The 22,899-nt window shown below is 40.7% G+C and overlaps 2 protein-coding genes across 8 annotated transcripts in view; one reads left to right on the top strand and one right to left on the bottom strand.

Moving 5' to 3' along the window:
- The first annotated feature begins 1,749 nt into the window (after nt 1–1,749).
- Nucleotides 1,750–22,899, top strand: part of SNN (stannin) — a 31,150-nt gene continuing 10,000 nt past the window's right edge. Inside the window, exons 1-3 of one of the 5 annotated variants that reach the window (XR_015807243.1) lie at nt 1,750–1,885; nt 2,696–2,820; nt 7,787–11,856. Coding sequence is in view for 1 of the 5 variants with exons in the window: in XM_088174446.1 (XP_088030572.1) it covers nt 7,864–8,127 (264 nt within the window). In the remaining 4 variants the exon portion in view is untranslated. Of the gene's footprint in view, nt 2,309–2,362; nt 2,554–2,587; nt 2,821–7,786; nt 11,857–22,899 lie in introns of those variants that run through there. The other 4 variants (XM_088174446.1, XR_015807244.1, XR_015807245.1 and 1 more) reach the window with 4 other exon arrangements.
- Nucleotides 10,080–22,899, bottom strand: part of TXNDC11 (thioredoxin domain containing 11) — a 27,968-nt gene continuing 15,148 nt past the window's right edge. For all 3 annotated transcript variants that reach the window (XM_014894803.2, XM_088174445.1, XM_088174444.1), the window contains 7 exons: nt 22,664–22,776; nt 21,515–21,715; nt 18,306–19,083; nt 16,109–16,254; nt 15,307–15,416; nt 13,805–13,885; nt 10,080–11,164 (listed from right to left, as the gene is read on the bottom strand). In XM_014894803.2, the coding sequence (XP_014750289.2) occupies nt 10,537–11,164; nt 13,805–13,885; nt 15,307–15,416; nt 16,109–16,254; nt 18,306–19,083; nt 21,515–21,715; nt 22,664–22,776 (2,057 nt within the window). In that variant the 3' untranslated portion in view covers nt 10,080–10,536. The remainder of the gene's footprint in view (nt 11,165–13,804; nt 13,886–15,306; nt 15,417–16,108; nt 16,255–18,305; nt 19,084–21,514; nt 21,716–22,663; nt 22,777–22,899) is intronic.

The following is a 22,899-nucleotide window of genomic DNA, read 5'->3' as shown; positions in this document are numbered from 1 at the left end:
AGGTTGCTGCCATGGCCAATACTACTTTCCCAGACAATCCAGACCATTCATTACCAACAGGGAAAGGAACCCAGTGTCTGTGCTTACTCTTCCACTTCTTTCAAGAAAGATTATGAACTTTAAAGGTTTAGTAGTGTTTTATCATCTCTTCTATATAGCAGTTGATGCATGAAGACAATAGAAATTGATGCTTCACTACACTTATTAGAGCCAAAGCTTAAACTGTTAATCTTACAACAAACAATCACTTTTATAAAAATGTTCTTAACTGGCTGTGGTATCTCAGATATTCCATGCCACTATACATTTTTCATTAAACAAGCTACAGGGTGGTGTGCTTGGGCCAGTGTGTACCATGAAACAGCTGTTCAGCTAATGCTGCAAACTGGCTAGATAGGAATTGGGAGAAGCTCAGAGTTACCTGTCATCTTAGGAAGGTCTCCTGACATAACAGCATATGTGAAGGGGCTGTACAGCTCCCAGGCAAAAGATGATTTGTGTCTGGATGGCTTAGAGAGCAAGTAGAGGAGGTGAGGCATCCATGTGGGTACTGGACTGTATTCAGTTTCCACTGAATGAGAATGGAAAGAGACTCACTTTGTTTCATGCTTATGGTGGACACTGCATTTACGGAAGGAAAAATTAGTTTTACTCCATAGAAAATTTTGCAGTTGTGCTGGTTTTGGTCAGAGCAGAGCAAGTTTTCTTCATAGTAGCTAGTGTAGGGCTACATTTTGGATCTTTCTTGAAAGCAGGGTTGATAACTAAAAGTGAATAATAAAATAAAGTCATCTGATTCTCTCCTCTATCCTGCTTGTTTGCTGACTGGGGTTAAACCACGAGATAAACTGTGTTGTAAAACAAGTTTTTCCGTAAGTTATGGTGACTTCCAAACTTGATCTTCTGTTACAGTCTATTCCCTCAAAACTCATTTTGCCGGACTTCAGAGGAACCTCAAACAAGTTGGATTTGTGTTACCAGTTAACTATACCTCATCAGAGGAGTCACAATATTCTTTCTTACTCCAGTAACGACCAACTTCAGCCGAAGGGTGACAAACCTCTGTATTGGACAATTTCCTGACTGCAGCACCATAATATGAATTACCAGATATACTGGGAATGAGACCTTACTGCGGGCTTGAGGCAGACGCACTCAGGGAGGGCTTCCAGGGAGCCCTTCAGCACAGCCTCGCCTCTCGCGGGCCGCCGGCGCCGAGACCCGCCAGGCAGCGTCTGGAAAGCGTGTGCTGATGGAGAGGGGCTGAGGGAGCTGGGTTTGCTTGGTCCCGACTCCCGACGAGGCTCCGGGTGGACCTCATCGCTCTCTACAGCTGCCTGAAAGGAGGTTGTAGCGGGCCGGGGGCCGGTCTCTCCTGCCGCGCCCACTGTGAGGGGACGAGAGGAAATGGCTTTCAGCTGAGACGGGGGCTGTTCGGGTAGTCAGGCAATGGAATAGGTTGCCCAGGGAGGTGGTTGCGGAACTATCCCTAGCGGTGTTTAAGAGCAAGAGGCGTCTGGATGTAGCGCTGGCTGATGTGGTTCAGAGGTTTAGGGGTGATTGTGGTGGTGCTGGGTTGACGGTTCGACTGGACGGTACTGAAGATCTCTTCCAGCCTCCATGAGCCCGCGAGTCCATGCCTCTATGATTCTCGGACTCCGTGACTCCGTTCCGTGACCCATCCTCACTCCTCATGTCGCGGGGCGGGTCCCACGGCGGCTGTCGCGGGGAGGGAGGAAGGGAGCGAGGGAGGGAAGGGCGGCGGGGCCCCGCCCGTCAGCTGTTGCTGCCCGGGCCTCGATTGGCGCCGCGCGGCGCCGCCCGGCCCCCGGTATAAGGCGGCGGCGCGGGCGGAGAAGGAGCTGCTGCCGCCGCGGCGAGGCTGGTGGGTGCTGTGCGGGATGGTGACCGCGGGCGAGCGATCCGGGGGCGGGGGGAGGCTCGGCTCCGCTCCGTGCGGGGCGGGGGTCGGGGCTGCCTGAGTTCCCCCGCCCGGGGCCGCGGCCGCCCCTTCTCGCTCTTTGTGTAAGCGGCGGCCCGCGGGAGGGTCCGCGCTCGGCCCTGCCGAGCTCCGAGCGGTGCTGGGCGCCCCGCAGGCCTCGCGTGGGCCCCGTGGGTGACTCGGGGCTCCCCTGGCCTGTGCCGCCTCGCTGCCTGCCCCGGGGCTCGGCCCCGGCTCCCGGCACTTTGCAGCCGTGCTGCAGTCACAAGGCGATGCCTCACGGATCGTCGGCGGCTGCTCAGGGCGGGCTCCGGGCTTCTCTGGGCTGGAAAGGCTCGTCCCTTCTCGCCCAGTGCGAGGAGTTTAGTACGTGCTGCAGCCTGTGTCCAAACCGACCTTTATGATGACGATACGGGAGTTTTCGGTAACGCAAGTTGTTCAGGCTGATTCTTGTTCTTCCTCTGAGTATCTGCAGTGTACTCTGCCGTCTCGTGCTCTTCCTTTTCCTGACACAAATATAGGTATAGACATTACATTTGTCAGTAGATGTTGCTTTTGAGTAAACCTAAGGAACTTGAAACCACACTTGAGACTCTTGCCTTGATTAGCAGGTAGGTGAAACATTAAGGGTTCTTTCCCTGACAGCTTGTGCCAGAAGCCAGTGGCTAAACACGTTTATGTCACTGGAAAGCCAAAAGTGAAAGGCACACAGGATGTGGAGCAGCTAGAGACCAATGTGCTCCCTCTCCACAGGAGAAGAGCGAGAAGGAAGACTTGCCAGACAAGATCCAAAACCAGTGTGACCTTCGCCTTTCTAATAAGGGGACTCTTTCAGAAACACTGTGTAGAGGACTCCTAGCCAGAGCTGCTTGGTGCAGGTATGTGACTGACTCTTGGGGTACTTGCTCTCTAAAGATTTGAGCTGTATATAAAAACTGTGACTATTAGAAATATCGTGTGCTGTGTAGCTGCTGTTAGACAAAGCCATTAAAAAGAAAAACTCCAAAATGACACATTTGGAGAGGTACCTTGAATCTAAATTTAAAAAACCTTATTTTTATCAGCAAACTTAATGTTGGCATCTCAGTAATTTTTCTAATGTATCAAGAATTAAGCTATGCCAGGGAATATACACAACATACTGCTTCTGGTAATGGAATGTCAGGAGTGACTCTTATCAGGTCAGGGCAGACTTTTCATTAGCGCTCCATGTGGATGTGACATTGACAGATAAAAATCTAGAGTCTGACAGATGTTTTTCCAGCCATGCAATTGCCTCTGAAGTCAACGTGGTCTTTAACACTGTAAGCCTGTTTCCAGTTCTGCATTAACCGGCTGACTTGCCTGACAGGCAGTTAGAGCATAAACCTTTTCCACTTGCTGTGCTGCTGAGCCTGTCTGCTCTTGCAACTGTTGTCATGTCTGGAAAACATCTTAGACTGCTCCTTTCACAGCTCTCCATCTTGCTGTCTTCTGTAGACTACCAACTTCTGTGTGGTTTAGCTTGGTGCAAAGCTTTAAAAGTGAGTCTAGATTAAGTCTAAGGTACCACTACACCTCATGTGGGCGCTAACTGCTGTTCCAGCCCAGCCAACGCTGTTAGGTATCAGCTTTCCTTCTAGTGTTTAACAGTTGCCTGAATGCTAAATTCTTGGAATACTGTCCACAACTACTTAGCCACAGAAAAGCCCTGTTTTTTTCTTTCTCATCAAAACTATAATAAGGGTTGGGAAAAGTTGACTTGCATTGAAGCTTTCTACTAAACAGCTCCCTGCTTCTAAAACAGCCTCTGGACAAGCCCCAGCTTGTGCAAGGTAATTGGCATTATCAGAAGGAGGTGGTATTAACTGGAATTAATGAAGAGTAACAACGATGCTATTTTTTCATGTGGTGGAGCCTGAGCACTCCTATACTGTAAAAACTTTGCTGGGCCCGTGTGGGTGCTATACACACTTGTGAGCCAATGGTAAGTGTGCAGCACTGATCTTCCCAGTGGGTTCTCCCCTTGTGTTCCATTGGCAAGAAGGATGTTACTGTGATGAGTATGAAGCATTCCTCAAAAGGGATTTTACTAGCAGAAACAGGAAAAAGCATTTTTCACAATTAGAAGGATGTTGATTCCAAGCTGCTATTGGAGGCTTTTTAACAAAACAGTTTTTAATGATTTAAAAAAAGAATTAAGCTGAAGGTCACTCTGGTACTTTTACTCTCATTTCTTTACTGTGCCCCATTTAACATATTTTAGGTGGAATGCCATAATGTAGTAGCTGTCACCCCCCCCCAAAAAAAAACCCCAAAGACTTAATACTTGAATCTTGAGCATAACTGCTTGATGAGGACTTCAGTTTATTTGGGTGAACTGTAGTAAATTTGCTTTTGAAGCCTCTTCTTATGGCTTTGGCTCAAATGATAGCAGTGAAACATGCCTGCAGGCATGAACAATACTGAATTTAGTAGTATGATGCCTGTAATAATGAAAAACCTGATTTAGAAACTAATTCTAGTCTTCCACTGCATTTTTCCCTTAGCAGCCTTCTGCAATTCAAACTGCCTGTTTGTCCTTTATTTACAGTTTCTGAATTGGATAATAAAACTTCACAAATTTATTTCTGAGTAGAAGCTAATATTAGGCAAAAAAGAAAAGCAGGTTACTTATGGAAAAATGGTTTCTTGCTGATGTTTTCACTACTTGATTGCTGTAAAAACTGAAATAGGCTATTTGCAGTTCACACCAGTGATCTGACTAATCTTGCTTATGAGTAAATATGCTTAGATGACTGATTTGATAGGCAAGTGTGGTGGGAAGGGACACAGTTCTACAAGTGCCACCAAATATATATGGATGGTGCTGGCAATCCCTTTGAAGATCAGGAATTTACAGCCTCCAGCCTAATATCTTCCAGCAGAAGTGATAACTGAAGGCAGTGCTGCTCCTGGTATGCTCATAGGGTCTTTTTAGCTCAGATAGGCTTTAAGGGGAAAGTGAGTCTGAACTATTGGTGGCCTTTAAATCAGTTTAAGGGGATCTACAAAATGCAGTATTTCCCCTATCAGGAAGGGGAGTATGGAGACAGCTTGATGTGGATTCCAGTTAGTTGCTGGTGGAAAGCTAGCAAGGTTGGAGTTGTGTGTCCAGAAAAAAACCCACAGTCCCAAGGCTTCTCCCGAAGTTCTTAACAAATACAGTTACAACATGCCATGTACTGTGCTAAGGGTAGAACTAAGACTGCAGGAGAGCTTTAGCTCTAGCTGTACAGTGACCTAAAGCCAGGAAAATAGCAGTGTGAGTTAGCAACAACACTACAGCTTCCAAATTATCTAAAGCTGCTGTCACACACTACTAACTAGTTGTTTGTGCCATCTGTACAGATGCTTAATACCTGACTTTATATAGGGTGCTGGCTTTCAAGTCCGTGAGTGGGAAGAGAGTATGCCTGAAGGAACAATGCTTACACTCTCACTGAGAAGAGTTCTTTGAGTTCTAAATCAAATAGAAAACATTTGGAATTTTAAAGGTAAAAATCTATGGATTTGGCCAAGAAAGATCTTTAAGAGGAATCTGTAAGTTGCTGTGTTGCACTTGATTTTGGACTCAAAATTGTCTAGTCAGTGTAAGCTGGTCTTGTGCACCCTATAACAAGATTGCTAGAAGATCCTGGTGATGTGCAGAGTTTCATACTTTATATAGTTGATGCTGTCTACTCAGTCAAAGACTGGCAGAAGCGTAGCATCTCCAATAGTTCCCACTATGAAAAACTGTTTTCTAGGTGACAGTAACTGCTTAATGGAAGGCTATATGCTGACCCAAACTGTTGCACAGGAACAGTAGGCTGTCACTGCTGCTTGCAAGAGTGCAAGCTATAGAAGAGGCCTCAGTGTGGCCATGGAGTGTCTGCATGAGAAGCAAGGAAAACTGTCTTTTATGCTGATGCTGTATGGTTTTGGCTGGATCAAACAGTGCTGCTCTTTAGACAAGCCCTGAGGAAAATGAACTACATGAAAGTCACTCTTAATCACCCTCAGCTGATCACCCTGTGTTGAATAAGCACTGCAGAACCAAGGTGATAATGGCAAATCATACACTTCTCTGGCTGCAGTGGGCACACAGCCCTGCTGAGGGTGTGTAGTGTGGTCAGGTTTGGTTTTACTACTTAAGCAAAATTGGGTCTGCAGAACTTGTCTGGTTGTCTGATATACTACAAGCTATCAATTGCTGTAGTTTACAGGGCTGGAAATGTAACCAGAGTGTCCGCAAGTTATGTGACACTGGGCTCTAATAACAACACATGCTGAACTCCGTAGTGGAGGGGTCTTTGCTGAAATGGTGATACACATGGGTCTGTCATTGCATGAGACAGACATCAGGGAACAAGCTTAGTCTGTGGCTTGAGTTGTCTTGGTAAGGATCCTGCACTGTAATTGTCTTGACTCGTGTTGAAATGTGGGTGACTTCTGGTGCAGTGGGTGGCACTCACTGTAATCCAGTGGTCCTGGCTCAGGGTGGGTTAAGACTGACTTCTCCTGAGGGGTTTTTGTATGAAGATGCTGCACTTGCAGCTGAGACTGCAGAAGTGATGGTGAGGAAGAGCCTTTCCTGGACAGGTTTATGTCGCCCTCAACAGACTGGCAGCCAGAAGATACTCCTGTTACCCCACTGCCAGTCAGTGGGTACAGGTCAGGAGAAAGGCACATGTGCACTTAGAGCTGGCCTTAGAGCTTCTAGGGACTGCAGCTTTTGTACCTTAAATGAGCCCTAACCTGCTTTATGGTAGTACAGAGGTAAGAGATGTTCCTGGGTAGGACTGGCTCTGATCTCTACTATCAAGTCTTCCATGAGTTTGTGTTTTGTTGAAGAGCTGGGGTAGTAGGAAAGAAGCAAGTCATTAATTCATTACCTTTTATGTCTTAGTTGAAGGAAGGAAAGTGAACCTATCAGCTTTGTAAACAGTAACTTTGAAACTTAAGACAAGGCTCACATAACTTTTTTAGATAGGGTTGTGAATTTGGAAGGAGAAGTAGTGAAAGACATTACCTGTATATTTTTGTCCTGCTGAAATTACAGCAAATTAAGGAATTCTTGGAGCTCTTCCAGTTTCCTGCTGTTGCCTCTCCTCCAATTCCAGCTGCAGTCCTAACAGACTACCTTTCTCTTATGGTTTTAAAGCCACTTTTTAAAGATCTTTTAAAGAGAAGCAGAAGCTTAAAATTCTATTTCCACTGTGCTTAATTAGTCTTAAATACAGCTCTACTTGTTTTTTATGAAAAAATGCAACAGATGTTCTTTGTGCTAAATGAACAAACAATTAATTACCATGTACCCAGCCCTCATAAGGAGGCCAGTGTTATGGACAGACTTACAGTAATACATTAGCACTCAATTACCTTCACAATTAGCTTACCAATCCTGGAATTCTTAGTATAAGAAGGATGTTCATAAATTAAATTTTAAAAAGGGATAGGCACTCAAATGTACTGTTCCTGTAGGATTCCTTGAGGAAAACTAAAGGTAGCTGAATTGCTACCTTATCATGGATTTGAGATTTCACTTGTGATACAGCATTTATATCAACAGGCTTAAATCTCCCTGTGCTAAACTGTATGAATTCCATGGAGCTTTCAGCCTTGCATCTCCTAGAGAAAACTGTCACCTCTTGGTAGGCTGACCGTGTGCTATCTCAAGCATGTCAGGAGCCAAAACATGGTTCTGTGATCCTGTGACTGAGCAGCACAAAGCACTGGAGTGCAGGAGGATCCACGTGCCTTGTGGACAATGCCAGCCATGAATATAATCTTGCTGAGTGCAGTAAAACTGCACAAGTTCATTATTTATTTTTAACCCTGCAGGAGTTTGAAGATGCATTGAGACTGATAGTGAGGACAGAAAAATCTCCTAAAGAAGAGAACAGCCTGAACTCTTGGCCATGTCTATCACAGACCACAGCCCCACCACTGGAGTGGTGACTGTCATTGTTATCCTGATCGCTATCGCGGCTCTGGGAGCCCTGATCCTCGGCTGCTGGTGCTACCTGCGGCTGCAGAAGCTCAGCCAGTCTGAGGATGAGGAAAGCATTGTGGGGGAGGGAGAAACCAAAGAGCCCTTCCTGCTGGTGCAGTACTCTGCTAAAGGACCCTGTGTGGAGAGGAAAGCCAAGCTCACTCCGAACAGCCCTGAAGTACACAGCTAACTTGGAGCATCACGTGCAGATGGACTGTATGCTCATGTCATGTGTAACCAGCAGAAGCATTTCAATACTGTGAAGAACCTGGTCATGTGCACACTACTCATCAGAAGACACCTTAGATGAGAATTAAATAAGCTCTGTTTGCAACTGCATGCACTGAGAGGTTGCACTTTGCATCAACTGTGTATCCGAATTCCTCTGTGGCAGGAGCTGACTCGCCTGATGTAATGTCCATTGCTGGCAATGGGCACAGGAATATACTGGTGTGAAGAGACTACTACTGTTTTTTGTTACTTGAATGTTTAGCTGAGCCTATTTTGATAGAGCTACTACTGTAATGTGATCTACTTTAAAATTGTGAACTGTAAATAGGCTGCCAGAAACTTCTTGCTTTTATGTTCTGTAGCATATGGGAATATGATGCAACTGTATATAATACACAGGGGGACTCCTGAACCATTACCATGGATGGGACTCCAGATCTTCAAAACCAAATCTGCAGTTAAAGCTTGCTTCTGCTACTAGATTGGGTGTGCAGCCATTAAGTCAGAACTCATCCTTTGAACAGTTTATTGGATTGATGCAGAGTACTTCATTTGAAAAGAAGGGATAAGCCTTCAGTAATATGCTGAAGGAGGAAACACAGGAGCTGCAAGAAAGGAAGCGTTCCTTTAGGTGCAGCTATGTGGTTAAGCTTTTGGATGCTAGAACTGAGTTCTGTATGTAGCTACTGCAAGGAAACTGCCATTTTGATGGGTTCCAGCCTGGAAACTTATGATGGATACTGAACCCTCAGGAAGAGTCCAGAAGGTTTCCAGGTGTTTGAAATGGCAGTAGAGCAGGCTTGTCTTCCATAGGTCTATGTGCTAAAACTGCAGAAGTGGTTTCTTAGCAAAACTGGCTTAAGTGCAAGTACTATGAATTTTTCCTAGAACCCTGGTTTGTGTACTTAGGGTGTATGTTAACAGCCTGTTATGAAAAGGCATTTTAGTCTACAGTCAGACAACTCTAGAATTCAATTCATGTACCTTGTATATAACTTTTGATTGAATTGTACTACAACAGGAGAAGTTTCAGCCTTTTCTACTGTTGATAGGGACAAGGGTTATTGCTGGTCAGTTTGTAAAAGCTTTTAGCTAGCAATGGCTAAGTCCTTCCAGATAACATAACATTTTCTGCTCTGTGCTGAAGTCCAGCTGTAGGAACTGTAAAAAGGTGTTGAATGGGAAGTTCTGGACTGCAAAGGTGTGGGGGGAGGAGAAGGAACAACACTGAACAGCCAATGGCAGCTTACATATTCTAAAACTCTTTGTGTAGGCACACATGCTTAGAGGTCACTGGCCTGTTTTCTATTACTTGATACGTGGCCTCCTTTGCATCCTGATATTTTTAAACACTTAATTGCCTAGTCTTAATTCAGCTCCAGAGGAAGCATCAGACTTGCTTCTCGTACCTGTACATATGGAATAACTCAAAGCCTAGCAAGCTTGCTTGAGAATTTTGACTATATGCAAGACAAGAATGGTCTAGACAAAAAGTTGTCCTCTTCTTCCCTAAGACGTTGAATTGCTTTGTTAGTGCTACATTTGTCTTTTTAAAATTGAAAGCTGTCATTTGAAGCAAAAAAATGCTGTCAGTAGCAAAAAAGTAGCAAAAAGCTCCTGCTGTTGCCTCTTGAGTACAACATATGGGGTACAGCTAATAATGTTCTTACCCTGACACATGCTTTTTCAGATACTGCTTTCAAAGAGACTTGCATGTATAATCAGACCTGTACACTTAAATTGCTGTATTTGAGACCTCTTAAAAGCAAAGAAAAAAGGATTAAGACTTCCTGTAGTTTTCAGTAGAGAACAGTTCACACATGGCTCTTGTGGTTTCCAGACAGTCAGAATACCAGTATACAAAAGTGATACAAAGTGCTGAAGTTCTAGAACAGAACAGCTGTAGCAAGATGACTTTGTCCATTCAAATTTACTGATTACACAGATGAAGTATCTATTTTAATTCAGCAAAGAGAATGCAGTGTAAAGGGCAAACTTCAGAAATTATGGAAAAGTATAAATCAAAGGTCTGATTTCCCTTCTAGCAGCTGTAAGAGAAAACATGTGAAAACTAACTGGTCCTTAGTCAGAGGTGCTGCACACTGCTGCCCCTCTGATACAAACCAGTATCTTTAATTTAAATGGATAGGTGTTTCCAAGTTAGTGCAATAGTAAAGTGCAGAAAGTGTTTTCCATTCTTCTCTTAAGATGGGGCTATCTAATAAGTTGTTCAAGTGTACAAAAATATTCCATTTGATTTTTCTTTTTCCAGATCATGTGGGGGAAGAAGTATTTATTTACAATGAATGTCAATAAAATTTGCATAAATACCTACCCAATACTGCATCATTGGACTTTGTGTAAGCAATTATTCTGTCCTATTTCCACTACTGTGCTCTGTCTCTATGGTATCAATATTATCAATCCTTTTTTCCTCTAAAGCAGCAGTAGCTGTTGAAAGTGATATATCATTATCTTCAGAAAGTGTTTGCTCAGATTGAAGGGATTCTTTAATTTCATCTGTGCTCTGTAGCTTTCCTCCTCTTGATGCCACCAGAATTCTCAGTAAAGCATTCTCTTTAAGGAGGTTTTCTGATGCATCAGCTAATTCCTGAAGTTTTTCAGCCATTTCTAACAATTCTTGATTCTTCTGGTCATATGTGGCCTGCAACTGCTCACTGTGGAGCTGCAGAGTCTTGTGCTGCTTTTCCAGTGTGTGTTTTTGCTGCTGTAGTCTCTGCTCCTCTCTCCTGGCTTCAGAAAGCTGTGCTTCAAGCTGGTCATGGGCCTGATGAAGGGCACTGATTTCTGATCTTAACTTCTGAATTTCTCTCTCTAAATGTGAGATGTGTCCTTGCTGCAGAACTGACTCTTTATGTAGGCATTCTTTGGTACAGGGTTCTGCCGAAGAAAGACTTGAGTGATGTAAAATAAATTTCAGGAGGTTAGGAAGGTTAACTGAAAAGTCTTCAGGGAACTTCACACTTTGCTCCTTCCTAGAAGGACATAACAAGTTAATAGTAAATTAACTCAGGAAGATTAAGGGTAATTTAACCTTTTTTTAAATCAAGTACAGCAGCTAGGAGAAACCCAAACTCATCTAATAAAGATAGAGCACACAGATTTTCTTCTGATGAACACTTTTCCTGTGTTCCAGTCTGGGTGCTGTAAGCATCTCTGCATGGGACTGGTATTTGAAGAAAAAATTCTATTCAATCTCAAAAAACACATTTCACTCTTAAAAAATAAGTATTCATGATCATGGGTTATGAGCTTCAAATATATAGGGCAGCATCACTGTGTGATCAGAGCACAGTGCCCTTAGTCTTTGTAGTTGACGGATGACATTTACATGTTCCTAGGTCTACATACAGTATTAGGATTTATGTCCAGATACATAAAGCTGACCCATGGGCAATGACTATTTTGAACCTGTTTTCCTGGAAGCAGTAGCTTGGTGAGTTCCAGCAACTGAAAGCCATGGCAAGGGAGCACTTTTAGTGACTAGTGACTAAAGTCACTTTAGTCAGAAGTAAGGCCCTTTTGCTGCTAGAAAAAAAATCTCTTTACTTATTCCTCTTACTGTTTTGTCTTTACATCAGAGGTGATGAAGGAAGCAAACCACGGTTTTTCTGTTGGTGGTTTTCCCCCCTGAAGCTGTGCATACTAAGCCCAGCACACAGAGCAGGTAAGCTTCCTTGCTTTCTGCAACAACATAAAGTGTTATAACGGGGCAAGAGAGGCCAAGAACAGCAAGTACCAAATTTCTTCCTCAAGGCTACCAGCCACTAAAAAACACCAGCTCTGGCTGTGACAAATGTTACAATTACTGCCCTTGTGGACCCTGTGCACACATATGAGGCTAAACTGTCCTCTAATGATTAGGCTGGAACTAACACTGGCTCTTCTGTTTCTGAACCAGTTCCATCTTCATCCTTTCACTCAGAAGCATGTAATACAATTTCACTTCTTCCTGCAGCCCAGCCACTTCCACCTCACACTGTACAACTGGGAAGGCAGCTAATAGTTTATCAGTTTGGTTCTGCTCCAGCTCTGCCAGTCAGCAGCATATTCTTTCCTGATGCAGCCATCAAAACAAGGAAGGAAAGCTTAGTTTGCTTCCCTCTGGCTGTCAAATTCATTACTAGAGTAATGGTAAGTAGCATGCCTTCAGGTATGGATTAACTACATAAGTGAGAAAAAGGACAGAGAATAAGCCCAAACAAAAATGACTGCAAAGCAAGAAAGCCAGGTTGAAGTACAATGCCTAAAGCCTCTTAGTGCTCCTGTACAACACACACCATGGGCCCCTCTTGTGTCCCCTTGTGTGTGACACTGTGTCCTGAATTGGTTACAATGTGGATCTGGAACAGGGGAGTTTCTCCTTTACCAATTACACTTCCCTCAAAAATGCCTTCTGTAAAATCCAACTCATAAGCATGTGGGATATAAAAATAATTCGTTTCATTTACTGAAACCTACTTACTGTACTTCAGGTAGAAGACAGATACCGTATTTTATCAATAATTCAAGAACTTCAGTCAGATGAGGCTTCTGCTCATCAACATTAAGCTATTTCTGACAGAGTGAGCACCATGAGTTTTCCTCCCCTGTAGACTCCTGGTGATGGACCAAGTTACTCTTGTAATTACCATCAGCAGTTGCTCAGCTGACTATCAGCTCCCATCCCAGATAAATGAATCATGACATAATTTAGGCAAAAAATAGTCTACACTAAATCAAAATTGACTCATTATATTGTGGTAATGTTTTACTACATCATCATGCATTTTTATTGATCAAAACCACAGCATGTATCAAAGAAGCTAAAAGGCTATTTAAAACAAATAGCAGAACAAAATATTAACAGCATGTGGTGGAAAGAAATTGAGAACAGAGTTAATTTGCAAAAATTGTCTCATAAGGCAAATGGATAAGAAGCTGCATAAAATGCCCTAATATGAGGCACTTTTATATTCAAAATGAATATACGACTACTCTAGCAGTGCTACAGGTACTACAACTACTATCAGATCCTAATTTTCTTGATTACCTCCATGCAGCAAAATATAAAAAAACACTAGAGAGGAAAACCAGGAGGGGAAATAATGCCTAGAGGTAAGGTACCTTTATAAAACCAGCTGAAACATTACAAAAATAATCTTAACAAAACTACTCAGTCTGTCCCTCCAGAGACTGTCTAGAGCATTACAGAGACCAAGACAAAATCAGTACCTATGAAAAGAAACAGGGAGACCATCAGTTGGAAGCTGGGGCAGCTCAGAACTGATATAAACAAAACTCTTTCTGTACTGGATTAAAACATGAATGGCAAAACTTAAGGCATAGGTTTAAAGATGCTGTGGTAGGTAACTGCCCAGTACCAATAGACTGAACTCCCATTTGCTGATGGTAAAAGCCCTTGAGGGAGAAGGGTGGAAATCTGTGAGTGTTGGTTGGGTTATTTTGTTGCTTTGCTGGTGGTTTTTTTTCATTAGAATATGCATGAAGTAAGAATGCATATACGGAAATGAATTATTCTTTGGCTTTTTTCTTTACTAAGACACGTAACCAGGTAATTACTGCAGCTTAGTAAAATGGAAGTTAAAAATCCACAGGGAAAAGAATTATATTACCTCTGATGAGGAAAAAATAAAATGGTTGGGAGACGGTCTGTCATAAATTCCCAGGGAAGGTCATTTCGAGTCACATCAATTCTGTGAGGAAGAGACACACTGATGAAGAGAACAGGCAAATGAACAATCTGCATTTTCTTGTAAAATGCCGTTTTAGGGATTGGGAAGAAGGAAATTTAAGTATCTGTGAAAGAAAGTCTAAATGTTTCTGCCAGAAATACATTGTGCATATGAGTCAGCAGAATTAATTACCAACACTCAAGATGATGACTCTCAGTTTAACAAATATCCGTGTCGTTTTTTCTCTAGAAAAATACATTCAATACAGCAACTGCTCTCTACCACCAATTAAACCCCAGTCACTCACTGTGTGCACACAGTGCACACATTGTGTACACACCTTCCTTCTGAGATAAATACACCAAACATGAGACAAGTTATTTTTAGTCATTAATTTGTTCCTCAAGTACATCTCTTAATATTGCCCCCTCGAGGAGTTTTGGTAGTAAATCATTTTGCTTCTTCCAAGGACAAGCACATTCTTAAAGGTGCTTTTTTCCTAAAGCTATGAGTAGAAAGGAACACTTGGTTTAACTGTTATTGTTTTCTTCTGCATTTTAGGGCTTTTTCAAATTCTTAATAATTACAAATTACTGTAGAACACAACAGACAATCACATCAGTAATACTGCTGTGAAAATAATGGAGCAAAGGAGAAAACTTCGAAGTGGGGCAAGAGAATGGGTGTAGCCTTGGGAATAGCATCACATCTGTGGCAATAAAGCCACAATCATAAACAGGGGATGAAAATCCAGATTTTTAATTGATTTATTTTTTCTCTACATCCCATGCTGTCTCCTGGAATAAGGTCAGTCAGAATCAAATAAAGATGCAATCTGAGCAAATGTTTTAAGTATTTATGCATCACACACATTACAAGAACAAGAATGTTTCAGTTGCATAGAAACATTAATGAACCTGGAAACACCGAAGAAAACTATGTGTTTTTTACATATAAAATATATTTTAACATATATATTAAAATATACATTACACATATCATATATAAATATATTTCTGTAAACTGGTTTTGCTGGGATAGAGTTAATTTTCTTTATCATAGGATGTGGGTTGCCGTTTTAGATCTGTGATGAAAATGGTGTTGCTAACAAATATATATATATATATTTGTTAGCAACACATTACTTTTGCTACAAATCATCACAAAGTTATGGATTCACTTACTGAAATTAGGAAGTTTCAAGGTAAATTGCACAGTTTAAAAAAATATTTTAATGAAAGTGGGTAACTACTGCAGTAGATTGAAAACCACCCAACACATACAAAGGAAAAGAATGCAATGCATTCAAAGAGAAATTAAGCAGATGACATTCATATCTATATTGCACAGTTGTAGAGAGGAAAAAAAACTACTTATTTTCTAGGCTAATGACCTCAGTGATCTTACACTATTCTGGAAAGATGAAATTAGAATGTTTTTACCTTGCCACAGTGAAACTGTCAGGAGGCAAAAGCCGAGCAAGTTGAATAAAGATGTGATTAAGAGAAGCACAGAATCCACACCACTGTGCATAATACAGCAGCAGGACATTCTGGAAAGTGAAATGGAGAAGAATTTGATTACCTATTGGAGGTAACCTGCAGAAAGGAGGACTAGTTTTCACACCATCTAGCATGGGAACTCTTGAAATGTGAAAGCAAATTCTTTCCCAATGTTAATGAACTTTATTTTAAGTTTTTCACTGCTGCTGACTACTGAGCTAACACACACAAAAATTCTTGGGGAATTCTCTTTCTGTGAAGTCAAAATGAAAAGATTATTAAGTTTAGGATCATTCCCTTTAAATGAAAATGCACCGAACTTTACTACACTTCCCAAGATTCTTTTGCAATCTTAAATTCCTATATATCTAACACTGACTGTACACTTCATATGGGGGGAAAAAATGACACCCAGACTTCTGCTTTCTGCCTCTAAAGGGCAAAGCAGGGGCTGGGGCTGCTGGAAACCAACTGGAGATGCAGACATTCACTGCAGACTTGAATGACACTGGATATTTCTTACTACCACATATTTTACAAAATCAAGGCAATTTAACTGTACTCAGGATGACATCTGTTTTCATGGCATGCAATTGGAAAGCTTTTGAATTCTTACAAAACACCATATTTTATGTTACAAGTAAGAAAAGTGTATCAATAAGATTTAACACCCCCTTTAACACCCCCTCCTTAAAATCTGTGCCATTATCTGCAAGAAAGCTGTTGAGGGACGAGGAGTTACCTTGGCACTCAGGAACACGGTCTCATGAAAGGTGTTTGTAGTCACCTCAGTGACCACGTGCTCTTCATGAAAATGGACTGAAGGGTCATCAACCAGATGCCTTTTCAAGGGACTGTAGAGAACACTGAAATTTTTAATGAAGTTCTCTGAAATGAAATTGGTACATAACAAAGTTATTTCAGTTTTGCAGAGGTGATTTTGGCACTTTTTGCTTTAGAATTCAGAAGAACTTACAGAGAAAATATAAACTGAAATCTGGTTTCATGTCATTAATTTCTGACAGTTTGGTATCAACTCTTGAGCAACCACAACTGATATGAAAACAGGATAAAGCTTCACTGGGTTTTTTTTACTTTGCTCATTACAGTCTTGTCACTAGCCACAGCAGACTTTATTCTTGTGTCAATATGCCATAAGAATAATATTCTATTCTCCTAACCACACACCTGCTAAGTCATAAATAGTAACCTCCCAATTTTTTAACTTCTACATTATATTGAAAGGCTCCACTTATTTGCATTTTTTCTTCCATTTTTAGTTATTTTCTCTGCAATTCTTTTCTTTTGACCTTTAAGTATCTGCTATTCCCATGCCAATATGACCAATCTCCTTTTGTTTATCAGTGACCACCTTCCTCTTTGTTCTACTTTCTCCTTAATTTTAAGATACTTAACAGTAGCTGGCCACTGGTAAAAATTTAAAATAAGCTCCAAAGCCCTCAACTACCTTCAGCTACATTACTCTCAGACTGAACTACATTCTCTAAATTGCTGCAAGATATCAGCAATATCCTTCTTTTGAACTTGGACAGAGCAGCATTATTCTGTGCATTAAAAAATAAGAGTAATAATTAAGACAAGGGTATTAAGCACCAATCTGTTTTGATATTATGAAATACTAAGTTAAGATCTTAAGGAATTAAAACAAAATAAAAAGCACAAAACTCAATCATAAGTCAGAGACTCCTTGATAAAACACGTAGAAGCAAAAGTTTTTTGGATGTTCAAATGACGGAAGAGAAATGTACTGAGTCGTACTCTGAAACCTCATGATGCTCAGGAAATCCTGTGACCTAAAAAATGTTTGAGACAGAAAGTACTGGAAGCACAAAGGGGAAGGAAATTTTTATGTCCTCATTCTGATCTTAGTATTTCCTAAGTATCCTTTTATGGTCACTGAGGGTTTTGTTTGTTTTTCCAGAGTCTTTTCCTGGGGGTTGGGATAGATAAAAGGATACAGGGCTGCATGTGATCCTTAAAAAGAACATGGCTATTTATTCTATGTTGTTCACATTTCTGTACTTGGATTTATGGCAAAAAGGAGTGTAATTGGTGCTATAAGAATTACAGTGATATATGTTATTGAGCAATTTATTTTAATAGCTGAATTTTCTTCCATGTTTACTTACATAGCTAACATTAGGAAACCCAGTATTTTCTGAAGGTAGACTCAGTTTTGCACATCAGCATGACAGGCAAATGCACACGGTTAGGAATATTGTGTCTTATTCACAAATTTGAAAATATATCAGAACTGCAATTCTTGAGTTGTTTTGTCAAGAGTTTTGTTTGTTTTTCTGAGTTTGTTTTTTTTTTCTCCTCCATTTCGGACAGGAAATAAAAATAATTGGCAGATTTGGCCACAACCACTTCAGAGCTCTACCTTGTTACCTTGAGACACATTTTTCAAAATAAATTTAAATCAATTTAAACAGGTTTCAGAGGACAAGAGCATGGGGAAGTCTCTGCTGCTAAGTGGTCAGTATTTCCAAAAATTCTGTGATATTTTAGTACATAGAACAGCAGAGCAAACACCAACACTGCCATTAATATACAAATGTCTTCTGTAATCAGGTATTCTAGATGAACAGAAATTTTTTTCCACACACAAGTTAATTTAGATTTTACCAATTCCACCAATGCATCAGGAAGTCAGGAATCACACATTTTAAGGCTCACTTCTTATAAAGCAAATCACTCATGGTATAAGGAGCTTAGTTCTTATGTCACCTAGAACACGATCCTGGTTCTACCAACAGAATAATTCATAAATGCTTAGTTTAGTACTAAATAGAATAGAATAAATTACAATTCACAGTGCTAACTTCACAAAGTAGTCTCACTTTTCAAAATGACATTAAGTCCTGCTTGGAAACGTAATTTTTTGAATGCAAGCATTTGTATAATGAATACTGTACCCAGGGTAGGTCCAACAAGTGACTGATTCTGGTCCAGGACATAGTGCACTTCCTCTTTCAGGTCAACAATGGCAGCAAATTCCTTAAAATGAGTAGATCTTGATGCTCCTAGTCTCTCTGCATATATCCAAAAAAGATTTGAATCCAGTAGATAGAGATTCAAGGTTTTGTTGGTCCTGCAGCTCAGACCAGTAATGTTCGTGCTACTAATATTAAGGTCAGGAATAAAACAATTCCTATCCTCAATGTGAGGAATAGAAAATTGAGTGTTATCTTTCTTCCCATGGGAAGAAAATGCTACTTTGGGGGTCTGAAAGATGGTCTTCTCAGAACTAATGAGACTTAAAAAATGCCTGTTTACTGTCCTGCAACATGCAGTGTAATAGCTAAAGGGACTATAGAAACTTAAGAAATTGCTGCATTCTATGGTATTGGATATTACTTGAAAAAAGGTATGTTCCTGGAGGTAGAAAGAGTCCAAAGCTGCTTCTATCTCTAAAAAGTTACAGTGTGGCACATGGACTTTATTTGGTTTGACACCAAGAGTCTGGTTAACACAGAGCTCACAGACATTGTGAGTTCTGGAGATGGAGTGCCACTGTGGAAGCACCACCGTGTTACAGCACGGGTACTTGGCTATGGGAAATGTTTCCGACAACTTCAGCTGTGCATCTGAGGAATCAAAAGCTGGTGAATCAGAGTCTCCTACATGCTGAAGATCTGGCTCAGCTGCCTGGCTTTTATTACACTTGTGGTATTCCAAGGCCACTTTGGTAATCTGTGGAGGGGAATAAAGGAGAGAGGAAAAAAATCAGGATTAACTGTACATAGTTCACCCAAATGCAGTTACCTGTTACAGGTTTAACAATATTATATGCAATTAGAGATGGAACTTCAGAAACATGAAGCTGACTAATCTTTGTTCTTTCAAAAAATTACAGAGGGCTCTGACTTGACAACAAAGTTAAATTTTCAGATATTTCAGCATATAAACTTTGAATATAGAGAACAACAAAGTCACTTTAAAATATTATTCAGTCCACCACACTGATTGCAAGGTCTTCTATGCAACATGTTTACTACAGTGCAGTAACACTACATTTTATGTCTAAACCTCACCATATGAAGCATTACTGAGCAGAGGTTCCTGAATTTCCCTCATTTTCCAATAGGAGGAGAAAATAAATGAAAGCATTCCCATATGAAAAGACAATAGAGATTTCTTCTGGCATGGGTGGTACACAGATTTTGTAACAATCACTGACAGTGTTGAAGCAATGTTTGTATTCACTATATTCATGGGCATATAGTTGTAATATTCCAAATGTACTCTGCACATCATAACTTATCAGGAGAAGAAAGAAAACAGGAAAAAACCAACCTGTTCCTCCATGCAAACATTCCTATGCTACATCACCAGTTTGCTTTTTATAACCAAGGGTAAACAAGCAGAGAAAAAGGCATGTGTATGGACCATACAAAGAATTCCCTTTCTGGGAGACAAGTAACAGAACATGCAAGAAAGAAAAATGAAAGAGAAAGTTTCCTATCATCCTTATTAACACACTAAACAAAATACAGAACATACACACACTGCTTACAAAAGAACACTTTGACAGAAACAGTTAAAATTATCAAAGGGATGTTGAAATGCCACATCCAGGAGGGTTGTTGTGTCACAGGATCTCAGTATTAACATGTGGTCTAGAGCAATACTTTATTACAGTCTTTTACAATTAGTTGTTAGTAGTTTTCATCCTGAAAAAGCTTAACAGAAGACTTGAAAAAATCTTGGCTCCTCACACTACAACCTAGCCTGGAGATTTAAACTACCTAGAGGAACTTGAGAAGAGATTATGAACAGAAAACCAGATGTGCAGTAAGAAATCTCATTTCAGTGAGCTGTGATCAGAAAAAAAAATTTGCTGTGAGATCTTTCAGCATTCAGCTTGAGAGCCTTGCTCACTGCAACTGCCTTTACAGTCAAGTGGTTTCATTGCTTGATGAAACCCACAGGCTGGCTGCAGTAAACAGCTCTTCCCAGAATAAACAAGTTGCATAATATCTCTCTGTCAAACTGAAGCTATACAAGGACAACTGGAATATTTTGTATCTCATTTCACATTTTGATAAACACTGTTATTTAGTAGAATGAAATTTGGAATATCTACCTTATGCTGCACTGATTTGACAGAAGTAAGTGGTACCTGTTACTAGAATGTTTCATCTGTGACAAGCACCACTGAATAAAGCCTGCCAAACAGAAGAAAGGTTACTACAAGAGTAATGGCAGTTCTTTTCCAGGCATAGATTTCCCCAACCCTATTTCATAGCAGTCTAATGGACCTTTTGTGTCTATTTAGTTTGGCTTAATATTGTGTAATAAGTTACTTTCATTTTTTCCTTATTCTTTCGGATACTGCAATATTAATTAGGCCTCTTTTGGAAACTACACATTGCAGGATATAGATGTCATGTAAGTAAGTCAGCACTGTCACAAAAACTCAGCCCAGCTTTTGGTCTTTCACAAATGCTTGTCTGTTCCACACCGCTTAGAACTACATGATCACACTGGGATGTGCAGCTTTGTGTTATACTAAATGGGATGATGGATTCCACCTGAAAAATAGCCCAGGGACAAAAAGCTAGTTTTCAGTCAAGTTAGTTTCCCTATTTCATTTCTGCACAGCTCCACAAACTCCTGTCCTAGGCAGTTCAGAGGAGGAGAAAACTGGAAGGGGACTAAGGAACACACCGGATATAAAAATCAGGTTAGCTCTGAGTAATTCGATTGGGCTGTATTTCAAGTAACAATGTCTGGTTTTACAAAAGATCCATTCTTCCTTGCACAAGCACCTCTGGAAAGACAGGAGAGGAGAAATAGAATGGAGTGGACAAAATCCAAGTGTTCAGTTCCAGCTGGCAAAGATCTGCATCTCTTACACTGCACCCACCACAAAAAGGAGGAGGTCAAGGAAGAGTTAGATGCTTGTTTTGAACAGCTGTTGAGTGAGACAAAGGCACGTTGTGTGAGATGCAAACAAGTGTAAGGGAGTTGTGACAATATGGCTTGAGAAAGTGGTTTTGAACAAAACCAGATACTTGGAACAGTGAGATAAAATGAGGTATCTGTCACAAGTAAGCTCAGACTCCTGACTACAGCTCTCAAGTTTTAGTATTTTTGAAGTAAAAAAAAGTATTTCACTTACTTCATCTAAAAGAGGATGAATTTCTGCTAGGGGATTATAAGGTATAAATATGAGAAGTGCTGGTCCTTTCTTCAGCTCATTGTTTAGAAGAAGGCTTTTCCCACCATGTGGTCTCAGCCAGCGTATGAGCATCTCCCGATTTTCCAGAGCCCACTTGCAAATGTTCTCAGCAGTGAAGTTCATGATGTCTTTTGGATAGATCTTGGAGGGGGAAAAATAGTTTTGTTTTCACTTGATTTAGTTACAAATGCAGTTCTTCAGCATGGCATACATTGTTACTGTAGTGACTAGAGCTCTCTCTCTAAATGTAATGAGTGTCAGCAAACTCCAGCGTTTCACACACCCTTTCCCTTTGGGAAAGCTTTCCAAATGCTTATCAGATTATACTAACATCCAAAAGCAAAGAGGGTTCGACCAGGAAAGCTCCCCTTTGTTTTACTACATCTTTATAATCTTGACTTTTCCCAATAGTACAAATTTTCTTTGTAAGTGAAAGAGTTCTAAGCTAGTATCATCACATATTTTAATTTATGGAATGTTAGAACATTTTCCCCACTATTCAGTCACCGTAATAACTCATTTTAAATTAGTTTTTTAAGACTGAAACATCAAGGTTACATTTAAAACTGGTATTTCTCATTCCTGAATGCAAAGAAAGTATATAATAAAAGGTGCTCACAGGTCCTAGGATCAATTTTAATATATTAAGGCAAGTTTATCTTAAATAATTAGCAATAAAAGGTAGTTTTTATGTATTTTATGTTATTTCACCCAAAATATCCCTGTTTTCCCTTGTCTCAATTGAATAAAATACACATCACAATACCTATCTCCACAGAGTTTACACTCACAGTGCCAGTGTCGGCAGGCAGTGTCTCTATAACAGTAAATCTGAAAGTTAGTATTTTCAGCCTTTTCAAAAAGCAGGGCACATGGATTAAGAGTTATTATAAATTCAATTAATTTAATTTGTGCGATTTTTCTAATCAGTGCCATGTTATACCTTTAAGCCAAAATGGAAGTTTTCACTGCTCCTACTATTCCTCCATAAAATCTTTGTCAAAATCCTCATTCAAGTAGTTTTCTAATTCTGATCCCTGAGCATCCATGTACCACATCAGAGTCCCTAGAGCCCAGAGCAATACTCACAAGAGATGTGTTGGCATGTCTGTGCAAATACACACTGCCAGAGTGCACCAGGGAGATCTCCTGTGCCACACGTTTATCCGTGACCACTCCAAAGCGGATCGTCCCAAGGTAATCTGAAAGGGCACGGTGGCAATCTTTGAATACAATCACACACACTGAACTGTCCTGCAACACCACCCTCGAACCACAACACACCACAGTGCTGTGCAAAGGCACAGCAATCTGTGAAGAGCAAC

Source organism: Sturnus vulgaris, chromosome 16 (genome assembly GCF_052056855.1).
Source record: "Sturnus vulgaris isolate bStuVul1 chromosome 16, bStuVul1.hap1, whole genome shotgun sequence".
Taxonomy (NCBI): Eukaryota; Metazoa; Chordata; class Aves; order Passeriformes; family Sturnidae; genus Sturnus; species Sturnus vulgaris.
The sequence above is the reverse complement of the archived record's forward strand: the minus strand, read 5'-3'. Positions and strand labels throughout refer to the sequence as shown.